This window comes from Odontomachus brunneus, unplaced genomic scaffold, assembly GCF_010583005.1.
Source record: "Odontomachus brunneus isolate Ranch 3 - 2012 unplaced genomic scaffold, Obru_v1 Obru_scaffold_017, whole genome shotgun sequence".
Taxonomy (NCBI): Eukaryota; Metazoa; Arthropoda; class Insecta; order Hymenoptera; family Formicidae; genus Odontomachus; species Odontomachus brunneus.
The window spans coordinates 544,076-559,489 of record NW_022639467.1 but is presented as its reverse complement, the minus strand read 5'-3'; the positions used below and the strand labels follow the sequence as shown (position 1 = coordinate 559,489).

General features: G+C 37.8%; 2 protein-coding genes and 2 non-coding genes across 4 annotated transcripts in view; 1 reads left to right on the top strand and 3 right to left on the bottom strand.

Moving 5' to 3' along the window:
* Positions 1-1,549: 1,549 nt before the first annotated feature.
* On the bottom strand, positions 1,550-1,621 carry Trnaw-cca. Its single transcript has one exon. It is a non-coding gene; the product is annotated as a tRNA-Trp (tRNA).
* A 2,614-nt stretch (positions 1,622-4,235) lies between these two features.
* On the bottom strand, positions 4,236-4,317 carry Trnal-aag. Its single transcript has one exon. It is a non-coding gene; the product is annotated as a tRNA-Leu (tRNA).
* Positions 4,302-15,414, top strand: part of LOC116841618 (muscle-specific protein 20-like) — a 35,864-nt gene continuing 24,751 nt past the window's right edge. The window contains exons 1-3 of the mRNA XM_032809760.1: positions 4,302-4,458; positions 4,547-4,677; positions 4,758-4,909. Of these exons, the coding sequence (XP_032665651.1) occupies positions 4,886-4,909 (24 nt within the window). The 5' untranslated portion in view covers positions 4,302-4,458; positions 4,547-4,677; positions 4,758-4,885. The remainder of the gene's footprint in view (positions 4,459-4,546; positions 4,678-4,757; positions 4,910-15,414) is intronic.
* On the bottom strand, positions 7,252-13,875 carry LOC116841619 (muscle-specific protein 20). The gene is made up of 4 exons (XM_032809761.1): positions 13,724-13,875; positions 9,311-9,510; positions 9,095-9,215; positions 7,252-8,194 (listed from the first exon to the last, which is right to left on the bottom strand). The coding sequence occupies exons 1-4, from the start codon at positions 13,727-13,729 to the stop codon at positions 8,012-8,014; spliced, it is 510 nt and encodes a 169-aa protein (XP_032665652.1). The 5' UTR covers positions 13,730-13,875; the 3' UTR covers positions 7,252-8,011.

Sequence of the window (15,414 nt, the reverse complement as noted above, 5' to 3'; positions counted from 1 at the left end):
GACGCGAGTTTCGTTCTCGGCGCGTCCTTCGTGCCGCGCCAACTCCCTCGGCGAGATTCGATCGAGCACTGGTTTCATGGTCGCCTCGAGGGGAGCACCTTGCCATTTGGACGAACTCGCGCATGTTCGGAGTTCGTCGTGGGTATCGACGACACGCGTTGCGTAAGAAAGCCAGTTCAGGGACGCGCAGCTACTATATCCAGCGCTGCTCTACGAAATGTATACATACGTCTGCGGACAAGGGCGAGTCCATAAACTCACTTTCGAATAAATCCGCGATGGGATGTCATGCGAGAGAATTCTTTCGTTGAATTCTCGCATAACCTTCAAATGGCTCATGTGTTTCAAGATAATTTTGATGAAAGAAAGAAAAAAATGCCTCATAAATAAAATATTCCAAAATCAGTAAATATTGCTCATTTTGTCCTCGCATCATCCGTCGAGCATGACACCGTAGCGTTAACACGTGGCGTTATGTTCGCGACCGAGATGTCGGAGGAGAGAATGTCACCGGGGTTGACCATGCCATTCAGGCGCCGGTTTCCATTATCGATTGATAAGCCGTCGTTATCTCGCTCGCGTGACACGCATGTAATCCTGTTGAGCGGAAACCGTTTCCGACGAAAGTACGTGTCGTAGGTAATACAAGAATCGTACGCCTGGCCGAGCACGAGCTTCTCGCGTCGCGTGCTCGCCTGGTACGAGGAGGGGCTAAATGAGACAACCCGCGCGAATGACGCTCAACTGTACGAGAGAGGAGAAAGGGCACCGTTCATGCTGCCCTGGTAGAGTACGGACTGTGTGCGGGATGTGAGCACGCATCGTGCTTTATTGCGAAGGGACGCGGCCGCGAATACGCGACGACCGCGTTACTCGAGCCGACTTTTCTCGCCTTGCTCGCTCGCGTGCGTGTACGTGCGTGCGAACGCCGAAGAATAACGCGCGCGATTCGTTTCGCCTGAAGGTCGAGCACGAAGCCGAGCGTTCCCGCCAAGCCAGCGTTCCGTTCGGAACCGTTCGCGGTCTCCGAATACTGCTCCGACTCCGACCTGATTCCGAGCTGCGCGACAGATCGCGCGACGGTGCGATAAATTTGCAGCCTCGACTGGAGCAACGGGCAGCGCGCCGAATATTTTCGATAACCGAAAGATATTCAGGCGACCGAATTTTAAGGCCCTACGCACAACGGAGAAGGAATAAATATCAAATATTGAGTATATTTTATACGAGTTATTTTTCATATCCAATATTGCGTCATTTTTATTCCTGACTCTTAATTCGTAATTTGCGGTGCGTTAGTCTATTCTGTTCCTTTGTTTTAAATAATAAATAATTTCACATTTTTCTAGGTTAGGTTATGTTCGTTCTTATTCCTATAAGTGCGTAGAGCTTAACTCGCCACTCGGAATGTTCGGACATTGCGGCAACGCGTCGTGATATTTGCAAGCGCGATTCGAAATAAAAAAAGAAAAAACAACGAGAATTGCTATTACATGGGGAATGGATGCGCTTCGTGAGGTTATCTCGCGTAACAAAAGTTACGGCTTTTTGACCCCGACGTGATTTGAACACGCAACCTTCTGATCTGGAGTCAGACGCGCTACCGTTGCGCCACGGAGTCGAGTTATATCTATTTTGTTAGATCGATAACTAGTCCTTTCGTTTTCCTGGAAGACTACGATCTCGCGCGACGCGCGTCTGATGACGATTTGGATTCAATTACCGTACGCTACAACGAAGAGAACTGCGAAATTCGATGTACTCATTGAATTTGTCGCGTCAAAACGCACCGGGTGACACAAGAACAGAACAAGAAACTTCCAAGTTTCCTCAAATTACACAATGTTGTCGTCTGCAGATGCGACGACGAGACACAAGTCATTGCGCGAATGATCATTCGTCGTTATAATTTCTTTGACACGTAACAGTATAATAAAATAATGATAAAAATATAATAAAATAAAAATCGCGAATGAAAAGAACAAAAGAAATATGAATACAGACAACGCTTGTCGCTGTAACGGCAATTCTCGTTCATTTCTCGTTTCAGCGATGCTCTCATTTGCTGTGTGGTTCAAAGCTCACGCGCGGATGTGTGTATGAATGCTAATTACGTTACTAATTATAAAATATTGTATAACAGTAACTATTTGCGTGTGTCTATGAAATTAATGACGCAACGTTATTCAGCTGGTCCACTTACGACGTATCGGTAACTCGGCGATTTCTCTCGTGAAGAGAGCTGCGCGTCGATTGGGCGTGGTCCGTGGTAGCATCTTTTGAATGAAACCTGTATCAGGATACCACGTCGCTCCGGAGCACACTTCCGTTCTCCTTTTTCCGATGTTATGATTATTATTATAGCGGCCGTTCCGTTCTCCCCTTCGCCGTTTCATAAGCGTTCAATAACGATCCCTTTCTATCGAAACGGGCAGGAATGGCGAGCCCCCGACGACAACAACGTCAACAGGATCCCATCTGCTTGCAGGAGCATGAGGACTGCACGAGCAAGCTTCCGTAAGGAGCACATATACACACACACATATTCTTTCACACCTTATCCCGTCGATTGGAATCCTACCTTAATCTCGCTGAAGGTAAATTTCGTCTTACAGATATAATATCCTTGCATACAACTATCCCGGATATTCAGATTGCGAATTAGAAATGATCTAAAACGGGTTTTACTTTGTGTAAGGGAGTAACGGGTGCGCCTGTGTTTATTGTTGATCAAAGATACTTCGAATATGAAGTCGTAGATTCTTTAATTAGATAGCGGATCATTTCCGTTATCGTGAATTCTGTGCGACTATTGTCCCTTTTTATCGTGAAACTTGACACGAACAATGTAATCTCAAAATCGTAAAATCTATGTACATATACAAAAATTCTTATTCTGCAATTCTAAGCAGAAAAGTCTCGTAACTTGTTCTCGTAAAATTCGTAAGAATTTATGAGTAGATTTACAATTGTATGCAATATCATATGTCGTACAATCATTTGTAAATATCGTAAATTACATGAAATTGTAGATTCACGAGTAATCGTAGATTTTACGAGTAATTGTACGACATATAATATTGCATAGAATTGTAAATCTACTCATAAATTCTTACGTATTTTACGAGAACAAGTTACGAGACTTCTGATTCTGTTTAGAATTGCAGCATTAAAATTATATTTAGTCGTGAATATTTGCATACATGTCTAAAACGAACTTTAGTTTGTGTAAGAGAATAACGTGTACACTTATATTTATTGTTAAGCAAAGATACCGCGAGTACGAAGTCGTAAATTCTTTAGTTAGACCGCGGATAATTTTCTTTCGTAAATTATGTGCAGGCACACGTTTTATCGTGAAACTAAACTTGACACACGAGCAGTGTAATTTCACTTAATTACAAAATCTTTGTACATATACAAAAAAAAGTTCTCAGTCTTAAAAAATCATATTTAGTCGTGCAATCGCTCGTATAACGGTCTTATTGTGCGAATAACGCCGGTGCGAATAACGCGAGCGTATCACATCCTAAATAGAACAGGTTGCCTATTGGTTAACTTTTGGAACGTATCTATAAGATAACAAGTCAATGTCAATAATTCGTCTCCATTAATATGACATCGATTAAATAACAGTTTAATTTACAGTTAATTAAAAGCTAGTTCACTTATGCATCTTACAGTTATCATTTAATATATATTTAATTTGTATCCACGTACCAATTTGATACTTTTATATCTAAATGATATCTTTTTGGATATTAAAAGTTATCTTTCGGGCGGACATCAGATAACCTTTTCAGTAAACAGAAACTCAACTTTTTTAATAAAATAAAGTTATCCTGATCTAATTTTATATAATAAAATGGAATACTTTAAGATAACTTTGAGTTGTTCTACTTGGGACATTACTCGCTCTACGATTTAGACTTGTAGTGCAATACCGTCGCGAGAGATGTCGCCACGGGTCTGCCGAGCGTGCCGGCACGATACGCCAGATGCCATTGCGAGTCTAATTGAACTCGGACTTGCTCGCGGCGCATGTTATCCTGTTAGGTGTGAACCACGGCGCCGCGTGCCGACGCAACCTATTGGACCTTCGAGGAAGACGCTACCACTGCGTCTCTGCTAATCGCACGTCGCGTGGTCGGCGCGCACTGCTTGCTCGTGGGCGCGAAGTGCGGGTGTCGCGTCGCGCGCGTTCTCACGAACGGGGCAGAAAAAGCAAAAAGAAATGGCAGCGGTGGGATTCGAACCCACGCCTCCGAAGAGACTGGTGCCTTAAACCAGCGCCTTAGACCGCTCGGCCACGCTACCTCGTTGACTACCATACGAGATGTTTTCTAGCTACACATACGCACTCCCCCAGATAGCTGGAACGACTCGTTCTGCAGTCATTGTGTAACCTTTTGCAGAGCAATTGAGAACGGCGTCTGGCGCGCAAAAGGTGACTCGAAAGTAAGACTTCTGTTTAGCGAGGAAATGTCCAGTGCAAGGCATCTCTGTCAAGCAGTCGTTTCAATCTGTTTTTTTGCTTTTCTTCCAGTCATCGATAGGTCAGCCGTTGTAACAGCTATTGTGATAGGTCATCGATCGAGCGTTGGCGCTACTTCGCCGTACATCCCCGCGGATTGTACATGAGGATCCGATAGATCGCATTCGGCACTGGAGTAAGTGGTGAGTAAGTGATCCATATATAGAAGCGCCCCCACGTTTTCACCAATACTAACGCGCACCTGTCACGCATATATACGCAGGGCAGCCGCGGTGGAGCACACTTTTTGTGCTTGAGCTTGAGTCGGTGAAAAGCTGCTCTCGGCGCACGACACTCCGTGGTATTTGGGAGAGGAAGCCGAGGAGAAGTTACGCAAATCGCCTGGACGCCATGCCCGGACGCCCACTTTGGCAGGTAAGTCACGCGCCATTTTTTCGAGCTGATAGTAAATGAGAACGCGATATCATATGCGTTCGTCGATTCCACTCGTTCCCTCCGTTTGATTGCGATTCTCGCGACTTCGCGCGGATATATCGAGTCGAGACAATGATGGATTCGCGACGAAGGGCGCGTGAAATCGTGCGTCATGAATCTTATGTGTCTTAATATATCGCGCGATCGTGTATCTTTAACGATCTCTCGTGTTCGAAGTTTCCGGTGGAAACTTTTCTATTTTGGACTACTCTGACTCAGTACATCAATTTGCGAGACTTTCGCGGATCCTCGCGTATTAAAACGCTTCTAATTCAGGACTCACTCTTAACAGTGAGTCATCGATCGAAACTGATCGGTCGTGGTTCTTGTTTTTCTTGCCGAGAGCGAGCGAATAATTTCTTTCTTAAATGTACATCGGGTTTCGGAATTAGCAAATCTTTACGTTGATTTAATCAGATCTAATTAAATATAATATCAAATACACATAAACTGGGATAGTGATAAACAAATAATCGTCCTCTAACATCGAGTTTCGGGACAAGCGAATTTTTGCGCACATTCTGAATCGTGCTAATGGAATGGTAACGAATTGATGATATTGATCTAACAAAAATGTTTATAAGATAACAGCAGAGTTATTTAATAATTAGTAACAAAGAAAAAATTGAAACGCGTCTTAGGAACTTCGCCTTCCGGGAAGGTCGATTCCATTCCGTAATAAGCTGATATGGAGCCGTGACCCGAGTCCAGCAATGGCCGCCGTGCCACGGCGATCCAGAAATAAACCGAAAGGCACTGAGATCTGCCAAGGAAAGCAAAAGTATGAATTAAATTATACTGCAGCGCAACGCGCGCGAAAATGTGACACGTGCGGGTTACTCTCCAGAAAAAATTCAAAAAAGCGCGTTGCGATGACACGGACTCGCGTTCCCGACTTATTTACAAACAATAGCGGTTATTTCGGTACGTGTAAGCTCTGTGTGGGTACAAAGATAAACATACAGAAGTACGAAGGCAGGTAGATTTCACGTCGCACGAGAAAATGTTTCGTCGTCCGATATGTTGTATAAAATTAATTTCCCTCTTTCCCCGCCATGATATAATCGAGTTACATCTTCACAAAAATATAAAATGCAATAAGGGACGAATATTGACTCCTGTCATAGAGTTTAATATGTTCCAAGTCTCTTAGATTTCTTTTCAGTTGTAAAAAATTATCTTTGCAAAATGATAGCCGTAAATTTTCTCTGTGACATATTAGGGAGATTTAGTGTCTCGCGATTAACTTCATTAGTGCAAAATGGATTGCCAGCACATGAGCGGAATGACCATCGCGAAACATTTCATGAGGTTGGCTTAGTCCCAAATGGCAATGTCGGTATCTTTGAGGCTGTTACATTACTTCCTCCTTTTAATCGCTTGTAATATTAGCGTATATTGCGGAGATTTATTTATAGATTGTCTCTTTTCACAATGCATTTTAAGGTTGCGGTAAATTTATTACGGTGAACTGCAATCTAGTTAACGTACGATAGTGGGACTCAAGTTGAGGAAAGTAACATAGTCGTTTCTTCATAGTAATTCTAGTATGTGTTACATACACGCATATTATGTGTAAATAATAACAAGAGTGTAGAATTTTGCATACTGATTTAATTTAACAGTTTCTACAAAACTTGTTCACAATTTGATTTACAAAACAAATAAAAAAGCCAACTTATCCGCGATATAATTGTTTTTATAAAATATTACTTGAAGTCAGAGAATGTGTGATTATTATACAGTAAAACATACGAACTATTTTCATATATTTTTATATATTCTAGAGGTCTATATGAATTTTTATATATTGAACCTTTTAAATTATACGCATTGGTATCTGTATAGTAGTGCGGTGCAATGTTACGTTCGCGTATGTGTATGTCCTTAGGAAAAATTACTTTAAGATGTTCAAATTAACTTATAGTTGCTTATAGTTAACTATAAATAACTTTAAGTAACTTTAAGCAACTTTAAGTTAATTTTAACAACTTAAAGTAATTTTTTCTAAGGGTGTAGATGTGTTTACAAGAGATATATACGTTTATATGTGTAAGGCCCGGTTGCACCAACGTTATTTTTGTTTTAAGTGAGACTTAAATATATGTCTGTCTTCATTTATTTAAAAAGAAAGATAAAGATAGATATATGTTTAAGTTTCGCTTAAAGCTAAAATAATTGGTGTAACCAATATAAATAATTGGTGCAACTAGGCCTAAATGTTGTAAGTATCTAGTGCAAGTGTTTAGTATTTGTGTAATGTTTTTTCTCAAATATTCATGTAATATTAATGTGCAACACTTTTTTATTGTTGTTTAAGACAACACGTATTCAACCGACAACGAGTACGTATATTTAACACAAAATGTAATTGTAATGTGTGGTAAAAATTGTTTGGGATTGTACGTGTGCGTATGTGTACGTTTAAATAAATTAGGATTCCGTAAAATATAAAGCGCTTTTACCTCGCAATTTCATCGACAGCAAAAAGAGCTTATATTTACATTTACATGCAAACTACACTGTGTTGTGAGTTTATATAAAAAATATATTCTGTCGCAAATAGACAGAAGGTTATAATAATTAACACTGCTTATGGGCGCTTTATATATAGAAAAGGAAGAAGAATATAATGTATATATATTAGAGTTGTTAAATATCAATATCTGAAGTTGACTGAAAAGTAGTAATTGTATAGTTATCGGATACTCCAGATATACATGTCATAACGGTGTAAAATAGATGATTTCTATGATTTGTAACTTGTCGGAAAAGTACTAACGCGAAGTACTTTCGAAGTAACTCATTTATATCGATAACAGTAGTGACAGTAAAAAATGGTCGGACATTACCTACGACGAAACTTACGCAAATTCAATGAATACGTTAAGAAGACAGTTTTATCCTCGCATTTTGGACGTAATTGAAAAATGCGACTTGTTTCGACATTTTTATTTTACTCTATGTTTGATAGAACTTAAGCAGTCATTGTAGATGTATGTAGTAGTAATAGGCGTACGTTAATTTGCATCTAAAAAAGATTTACATATGTCGCGTATTGCCGAAACCACCGTGACCGGATTGAGTGGCGCCTTTGTTGTAACCCATTTGAAGATTCACTTGACCTTCACTGGCACGAAGCTGTTCCTCCGTGAAGGTTCTCTTGTTCTCATCCGCCATCTTCGGTCCTAATCTTGGCCCAGTCCATTCCTCATGTTTCTGGGTCTATCGTAAAAATATTCGTCAATTAAATGTCACTATTGTTTAATGTGCAGGTAACTACATAGAGAGGACGATTTATTGAATCAAATAAATGTTTCTTTGGAATAGTCCAAACAAATTGACACAATAAAAATATTTCTTTGGAACTAAGTCGCAAATAAATATTTTTGTTGCTTTAAACAAAATTTTGTTCGATCAATCAGAAAATTCGTTTGGACTATTCCAAACAAGTATTTATTTGATTTAACCAAGTCGTTCTCTCCGTGTAAAGTCTTAATTAGACGATAACAGACATAAAATTGCCGTCGCTTTGCATCAACAAATTTCCATAGATATCCATTTTTTAACATTGGCTTGCGAAATTTGGATATCATTTCTTTATTTCAAGCAATAAGAAAAATAGTACTTAAATTCCTAATAAAATATATAATTCCTATAAATTTTAATAAATATATATTAATTATAATTATAATTATAATTTTAATAAATATATAATTCCTATAAATTTTATAAAGATAAAAATTTAAATCGACTTATCGATTTCTTTTAATGTAAAAATCGCTCTTGGTTCGCTTTTGTAGTAAGTAGTAAAAATAATTTCTTACAAACGGTTCCTACACTGAAGGAAAAATTACCTTAAAATCAACAAATATTTCTTTGATGGGTGCCACTAACATATTTACCTAAATCTAAATTCTCTTTATTTAAATCAAATATTGTTTATTTGATTCAAGTTAATAATATTTGGTTTAAATAAAGAGAATTTAGATTTAAGTAAATATGTTAATGGCACTTATCAAAGAAATATTTATTGATCTTAAGAAATATTTATTAATCTTAAGGTAATTTTTCCCTCAGTGTAGTTACGGTTCTATAAATGGATTGGTCATACAGAAAACTTACAATTCTGCCCAACGCATACAGGCAGAGGGTAACTTGAGGGATGTTACGTCTCTCGAAGAGATCCGCAGTTTGGAAAATTTCCTCTTGCGGGACGCCATAGTTCTTGATCGCCGCTTGGAATCTGTTGGCAGGTTAAAATGAACTTTAGAACGTAGTTATAGTTTCAGTACGAAGATTGAAGAATGCGCTGAATGTGTCATTTACTGTATCGCGCACCTCTGAATATTTTCCATAAGCTGGAAATTGGTGCCTTTAGATTGAATCTTCTTCACCGATCCTGGCGCGAGTTTGTTAATTAATTGACAGAGAATCACACCATCCCTCAAGATGTCCTCGTAGTTTCCAGGGGGGAGTTTCTCACCTACTACAGCCTCAATCCAGGCGAGAACCTCACCCTCTTGCTCCTTGTTGCGAGCCTAAAATATATAGATTAGATAGAAATTAGTCTTTTACATAGTCGCTAACAATTACTGTTAGTTAAAGCAATTGTCTCATATTCGATAAATTTTCGCTCCGTTGCGATGACATTTTCTTTGGAATGCATTTTCACGGGGCACGCCGACCGCGCGCACATTTGGGCATTTGTAAATGTTCTCTTCGACTTAAAAATGGCTGTGTATCAGAAATAGATCGCACGCGTCGGTGTAGAATTACCCACGTAAAGTCCAACGTCGAAAATAAAATACGGCGTCTGAACTCGTGGCTTTTATTAAAATTGGCAAAGTGGTATTTAAACCATCAGCCACTTGTTTCGCTCTGCGCCGTGTGAATTGACATTTATGTCTTAATTCACACGCCAAGTGAATCATATGTTTTCTCTGAATGAAAGTCTTTGTGTTCAATAGAAATGTAACAATAGAAATGTAACATTTAATCGGGAATGACGATATCCTATGAATTAAAGTTTCACGTGCACTAAGAAATGCAAAATATTTTTTCGACGGGTACTAATAACATACTTTTTCAAACAAGAAAATATACATTTTCTTAGCTTTTCATGAAAGCAATTGTTTATTTCATTTAAAATAAAAGAATCCAAGTTCAAGTAAATATTCGAATACCCACCGAAGAAGTATTTCTTTTATTTTTTAGATTTTTTTCAGTATACGATGATAGATGATAATAAATTTGTGTTCTACTTATATACGGAAAAATATTTAATCGGGAAATCTATTTTGCTCAGAAAGGAGATAAATAACCCCTTGTGTCTTAATTGGGATTTCTTAACGTTTACGTGATTCGATTTACGACTCGAGCAGCTGACTGACGCAAGCGAATCTGGCATCCTTTAGTCGGTGCTATAAATTAGTATTTATAGCAAAATGAAACATTACGGTGACGAGGTCGCGTATTCGAAGGCGCGCGATAAATGCCGTAGTCGCGTAACGGCGATCGTTGAAATACACGAAATACGCGATTCGCCCGAGCGTGCGATATTTTGGGAAACGCGATGTTGTTTGGATGCTGCCGATATACAATGGAATTGTGCAATTTATATTAACGTCACGATCGCGCGCACCGTCTCGGGAGCGGCGCAACTGCGCGAATATATATTTCGGTACGTTGATTTAATTAAGATGCATTACTTTGAACATGAGATCGGTATAACTCTAATTGAGCGCATTATTTGTACGATATGTTATACTATGAACGGCTCTTTCCTTCCCTCCTCTCTCTCTCTCTCTCTTTGTCTCTCTCTTTCACGACAGATGTGCGTTTAACATAGTTATTTTTAGTTACAATGTTATGTTTGATAGATAGCAAAGTAGTAATCATTGTAGATTTGTGTTCGCAAAATCGAGCGTGTAGACGTCAATCTACGAAAATGTGTTTTCTCAACCAAATTGCTTTAATGAAATAGACATGACGCGAGGCGTTTGCGGAACGTGCTTTCTCTCTTTTTCTCTCTCTCTCTGTATTTGTATTTGCATCGTATGCCTAAAGGGATTTCTCTCCTCGAGTTGAATAAATCTATCTATCTATCTATCTATCTGTCTTCCTGGAATTGATAAAAGAATAAGAATTCATATCTTGTTATATTTACATTTGATATATATTTCTAAAGAATAATTGAAGATGATCGCTGTTCAATCTCAATATGTATTGATGACTCAAATAATATAAAATCAAATAATATAAAATCCTACACTGAAAGAAAAAAATATCTAAGAAATATGAAATATTTATTCGGTGAATGTCAATAACATATTTACTTGTACTAACATAAAATATTTTTCAAATAAGAAAATATATTTTTTAAATAAAAAAAATAAGAAGATACATTTTCCTAAAATGTTAAGGAAATCTTAGCCTTTTCATGACAGAAGTTTAATCTATTTCAATAAAATAATTCAGATTTAAAGAAATATATTATTACCAGGACTTGCACGCAAAAGATATTTACTATTTTCTATATTTTCTCAGTGCAGTAAGATAAAGTTCAGATTGGACTTCCTGTCAATTCATGTGCTTTCTGCAGCATCAGAGTTTGCCATAAATTAGTTTAACCGCACGATATTGGCCGCAAGACGAACGGATCAATCTTCGCATGCAAACGCAACGTCATGTGAAAACCATCGACTGAGAATTCTCCAACTTCTTATCTGCTAAGTGTCAGACTCTACCGAGGCAACGTGTTTCTCGTCGCATCCACTCGGGATGATATTTTAAGCTCCGTTTTCAAGGGGAGCAGGCTTCCGCTCGGACGAAAGCGTCAGCGCCGCTTCCGAGGACGTTTTGCGAACATGACGCGCAACGCCGTGGTCACTCACTAAATTTAAAGTTAAATTAGGTGGGGCCCGGTATACGAATCACGGCTCCAGTGAATTGGCTAGCGACAGATCGAGCCACGCACCTGTCCTCGTGAACGCATTACGTCGTATCGTCCGCATGAATTGCACATTATAATCGCGCACACACAGCGTCGCGCGTAACGACGAGACTCGACAAACTTAGCCATGAGACTCGATAAATTCACATCCACTTACAATCAAGAAGAACGCGAGATGTACTGCTATCTTGATTTTAACGCGATGATGAAAATCAAACAACAGAATTGACGCAAACAAATTATAGGTCATCTACAACAATGACTAGAAAGGGAATAACAATGAAGGAGGAAAGAGTTGTATCAGATTAATGTTGTCACTGCATCGAATCGTCATAAATGTACACTGAGGGAAAAATTACCTTAAAATCAACAAATATTTCTTTGATGGGTATAGATCTAAATTCTCTTTATTTAAACCAAATATTGTTTACTTAAATCAGGTAAACATTATTTGAGTTAAAAAAAGAGAATTTAGATCTATACCCATCAAAGAAATATTTGTTGATTTTAATTTTTCTCAGTGTACATATCAGGCAGTTGGTCGTATTTGTATAATATTTTTTTGACGGTATATGTTCGCAAGGAATTATCATATTGCAATAATTGTCAATTTGATTAGCACATTTATATTCACTCGAACAGCGTAACTATTTTTATTCGATCGGAAACTCACAGTTAAGTTATCCGCTGATATACTCTAAATCTACGTTTCTGCTTTACGACTTCTGGGGATAACGTCGAAAAGTCTGCGTTGCATAACGTTATTTATGTTAGGATATAAATACACCGGATGTGAAGGAGAAAGGCATACGTCAAAGAGGAGTGCTGACGCAAATCCGTGTATCAGAATGATGAATTGGTTCGTAACAAAAAATATAAGGTTCATTAAAGTAAAAGTTCATTAAAGAAAAAGAAATTGTTATTAATAAAATTTAGCGATCGAAGTCATCTTTTTATCATTCATATCGGCTGCGACGCATCTCATATATTTCTCGAATAGTATTGTGAATCGTATATTAATCGTTTTTTTCTTGAGTAAGAAATTTAAAGTTTCATGCCGCGTCCTTCACTTTCGAATATACGCGTATAGTTTGCACGTATTTATAAAAGAACGTATACTCTCTTAAAGTGAATCAAAGAAACATTATTGAAAGCAGTAAATATACACTGATTTGCAGCTACATGAAGAACAATAATTTGCTGGTCCAGCAAATTTTCTGCTGGTCTAGCAAAATCTTTTCGTTATTATATGGACAGCAAAAAGATTTGCTAAGAGTACTAATCACTATTTGGATATAATTTGCTGAATCTACAAATTATTTTGCTATAAAAACCATGATGGATTTATATGAGCAGTTGCAGTTTTGCTCCGATAGCAAATAAATTTGCTAAGGATACATTATTTCGCATCAATAGCAAATTAACGTGATTCTTAGGACAAATACACTCAACAAATTTTTTCTATCCTGGTAACCAAGCTACTTTTGCTCTGATAACGAATAATTTGTAAAATTAGTTATATCAACTAAATTTTTTGATGTCACTACGAATACAGTAGCAATGACGATTTTGCTAAAAGAGCAAAATTATATTTCTCCGTGTATAAATACAGCACTAAAATTGTTCAGTGCTATACTTATAACTAATATCGGTGACTATTCACTGATTCACTTTAAGAGAGTATAGTGTATAAGAAATAAGTATGTATTTCCTTTTTAGCCACCAAAGTCGCGTCACTCCGCGATCGAGTCGCGATCGATCGTCACCGAGACGAGAAATGACAGCGAGGGGAAACGTACCGGCATGTCGTTGCAGTGTCGTTTCCTTCGTGGACGATAGTTTTTCCGGTTTAGTCTGACTTTGAAACTTAGATGACGCCGAGTAGAAACTAAATCGGACGCCGTGCGTCGCGACGCTATATGGTGTTATCCCCTCCTAGCCGTGTCTTTCCTGCCGATATTCAGCAGCGGGTGCTTTCTGGCCCGGCGCCAGTTGGGTGGGTATTCCCACACCCCCGCTCGTAACCAGATCTTGACACCACGGCCCTATTTACAAGACACAGCGTGGCCCTAAATTAAATTACAATTCTCGCATTGGACGGCCTGAAACACTTGGCATTGTCAAACGCGACACTCGACGTCGTATCTTGTGCACGTATCAAAAGTGTAATGCGTCGTTTACATTGGCAGTAAATTGACCAATTCCATTCTCACGATTCAAGAATAATCAATTGGTCTATTTACTTACTGCTTATTTCTTACCACTACTCCTACTGCCATTGTAGACGACGTATAACGGAGATGAAACGACAATAAGAAGGGAAACTTCGATTGCGATGAGAATAAAAGAAAGAGAGGAAAGATCTTGTATTGCGAGAGGCGCATAAATAATTTTATTCACATACTTTCAGTTTCATTTATCGATTTATTTTTCAAGTGGACATTGTTTCGATTTTCTGCACAATTAATCAACACATATTAATTTGATTACTTCAAATAATTTAGCTTGGAAAAAGTTCGCTTTTGATAGGATACTTTGGTTGAACGATTAGTTAAAAATTCGTCTCGCTGACATGCAGCTGCGTAGCGTTTTGTGATGTAGCGGTCTATTTTTGTCGTACAGAAACGGCGTGCTCTACGTGCAAATCTAACTTTGAACATTCGATTTTAGCGTTCGCGATTCAATTGATAAATCGTCGGTAGCGCTTTAATTCAACACTCCTTGCAACTGAGCCGGCACTCGATTTAGGTCACGCATTAGCCGAGAAGCTTATTTTTGTGTTTGGGGTGCACGTATATCTCATTTTAAAAGCTCAACATGTGTTTTAAGCGTGTACTCGTGTGTCGTTTCTTGTTGGTTTTTAATTGTACAGTCAAAAAAATATAATTTCACTTTTGAAGGATATTCTGTTATATAATATTCTCTTATATGATCCAAGATATGATCTCTTAATACTTTGCATTCTCTATTGAAATGAAGGAACTTCTTGTTTTTATGTATTGTCTTTTACCGCAAAATAGAACTATATTTTACAAAATTAAATGATTTTCTAATATAGATAAGAAAATAGGCTTTATAAAATGACATGTACCATAATATCGCACAAAGTGCAGACTAAATGCATGACGCGTTACATTCAATTATTTTAATAATTATGAAGTATCTTCAAGAAGATTCTTTTAAAATCGAGAAAAAAATATTTTAAGTATAATATTGTTAAAATCAGTGAAGAGAGAGAGAGAGAGAGAGAGAGAGAGAGAGACAGAGAGAATTTTGTATTTTATGTACAATACAAATCTTGTTTTTAATAGGAATTTTTTCTAGCAGAGGGCATTTTACTTTAAATAGACATATTGATTTAAAAAGAAGAAAAATTGGAATAATTTCTCTAGTAGATTTCTGCTTAATGTACATATATATATATATATATATATATATATATATATATATATATATATATATATATATATATATATTATATAATATATCT

Excerpts from the sequence above, each read along its gene's own strand:
- LOC116841619 (XM_032809761.1), bottom strand. Across the intron at positions 9,216-9,310 it reads CTTATGGAAAATATTCAGAG|ATTCCAAGCGGCGATCAAGA; the intron begins GTGCGCGATACA and ends ACCTGCCAACAG. Across the intron at positions 8,195-9,094 it reads TGTATGCGTTGGGCAGAATT|ACCCAGAAACATGAGGAATG; the intron begins GTAAGTTTTCTG and ends TTTTTACGATAG.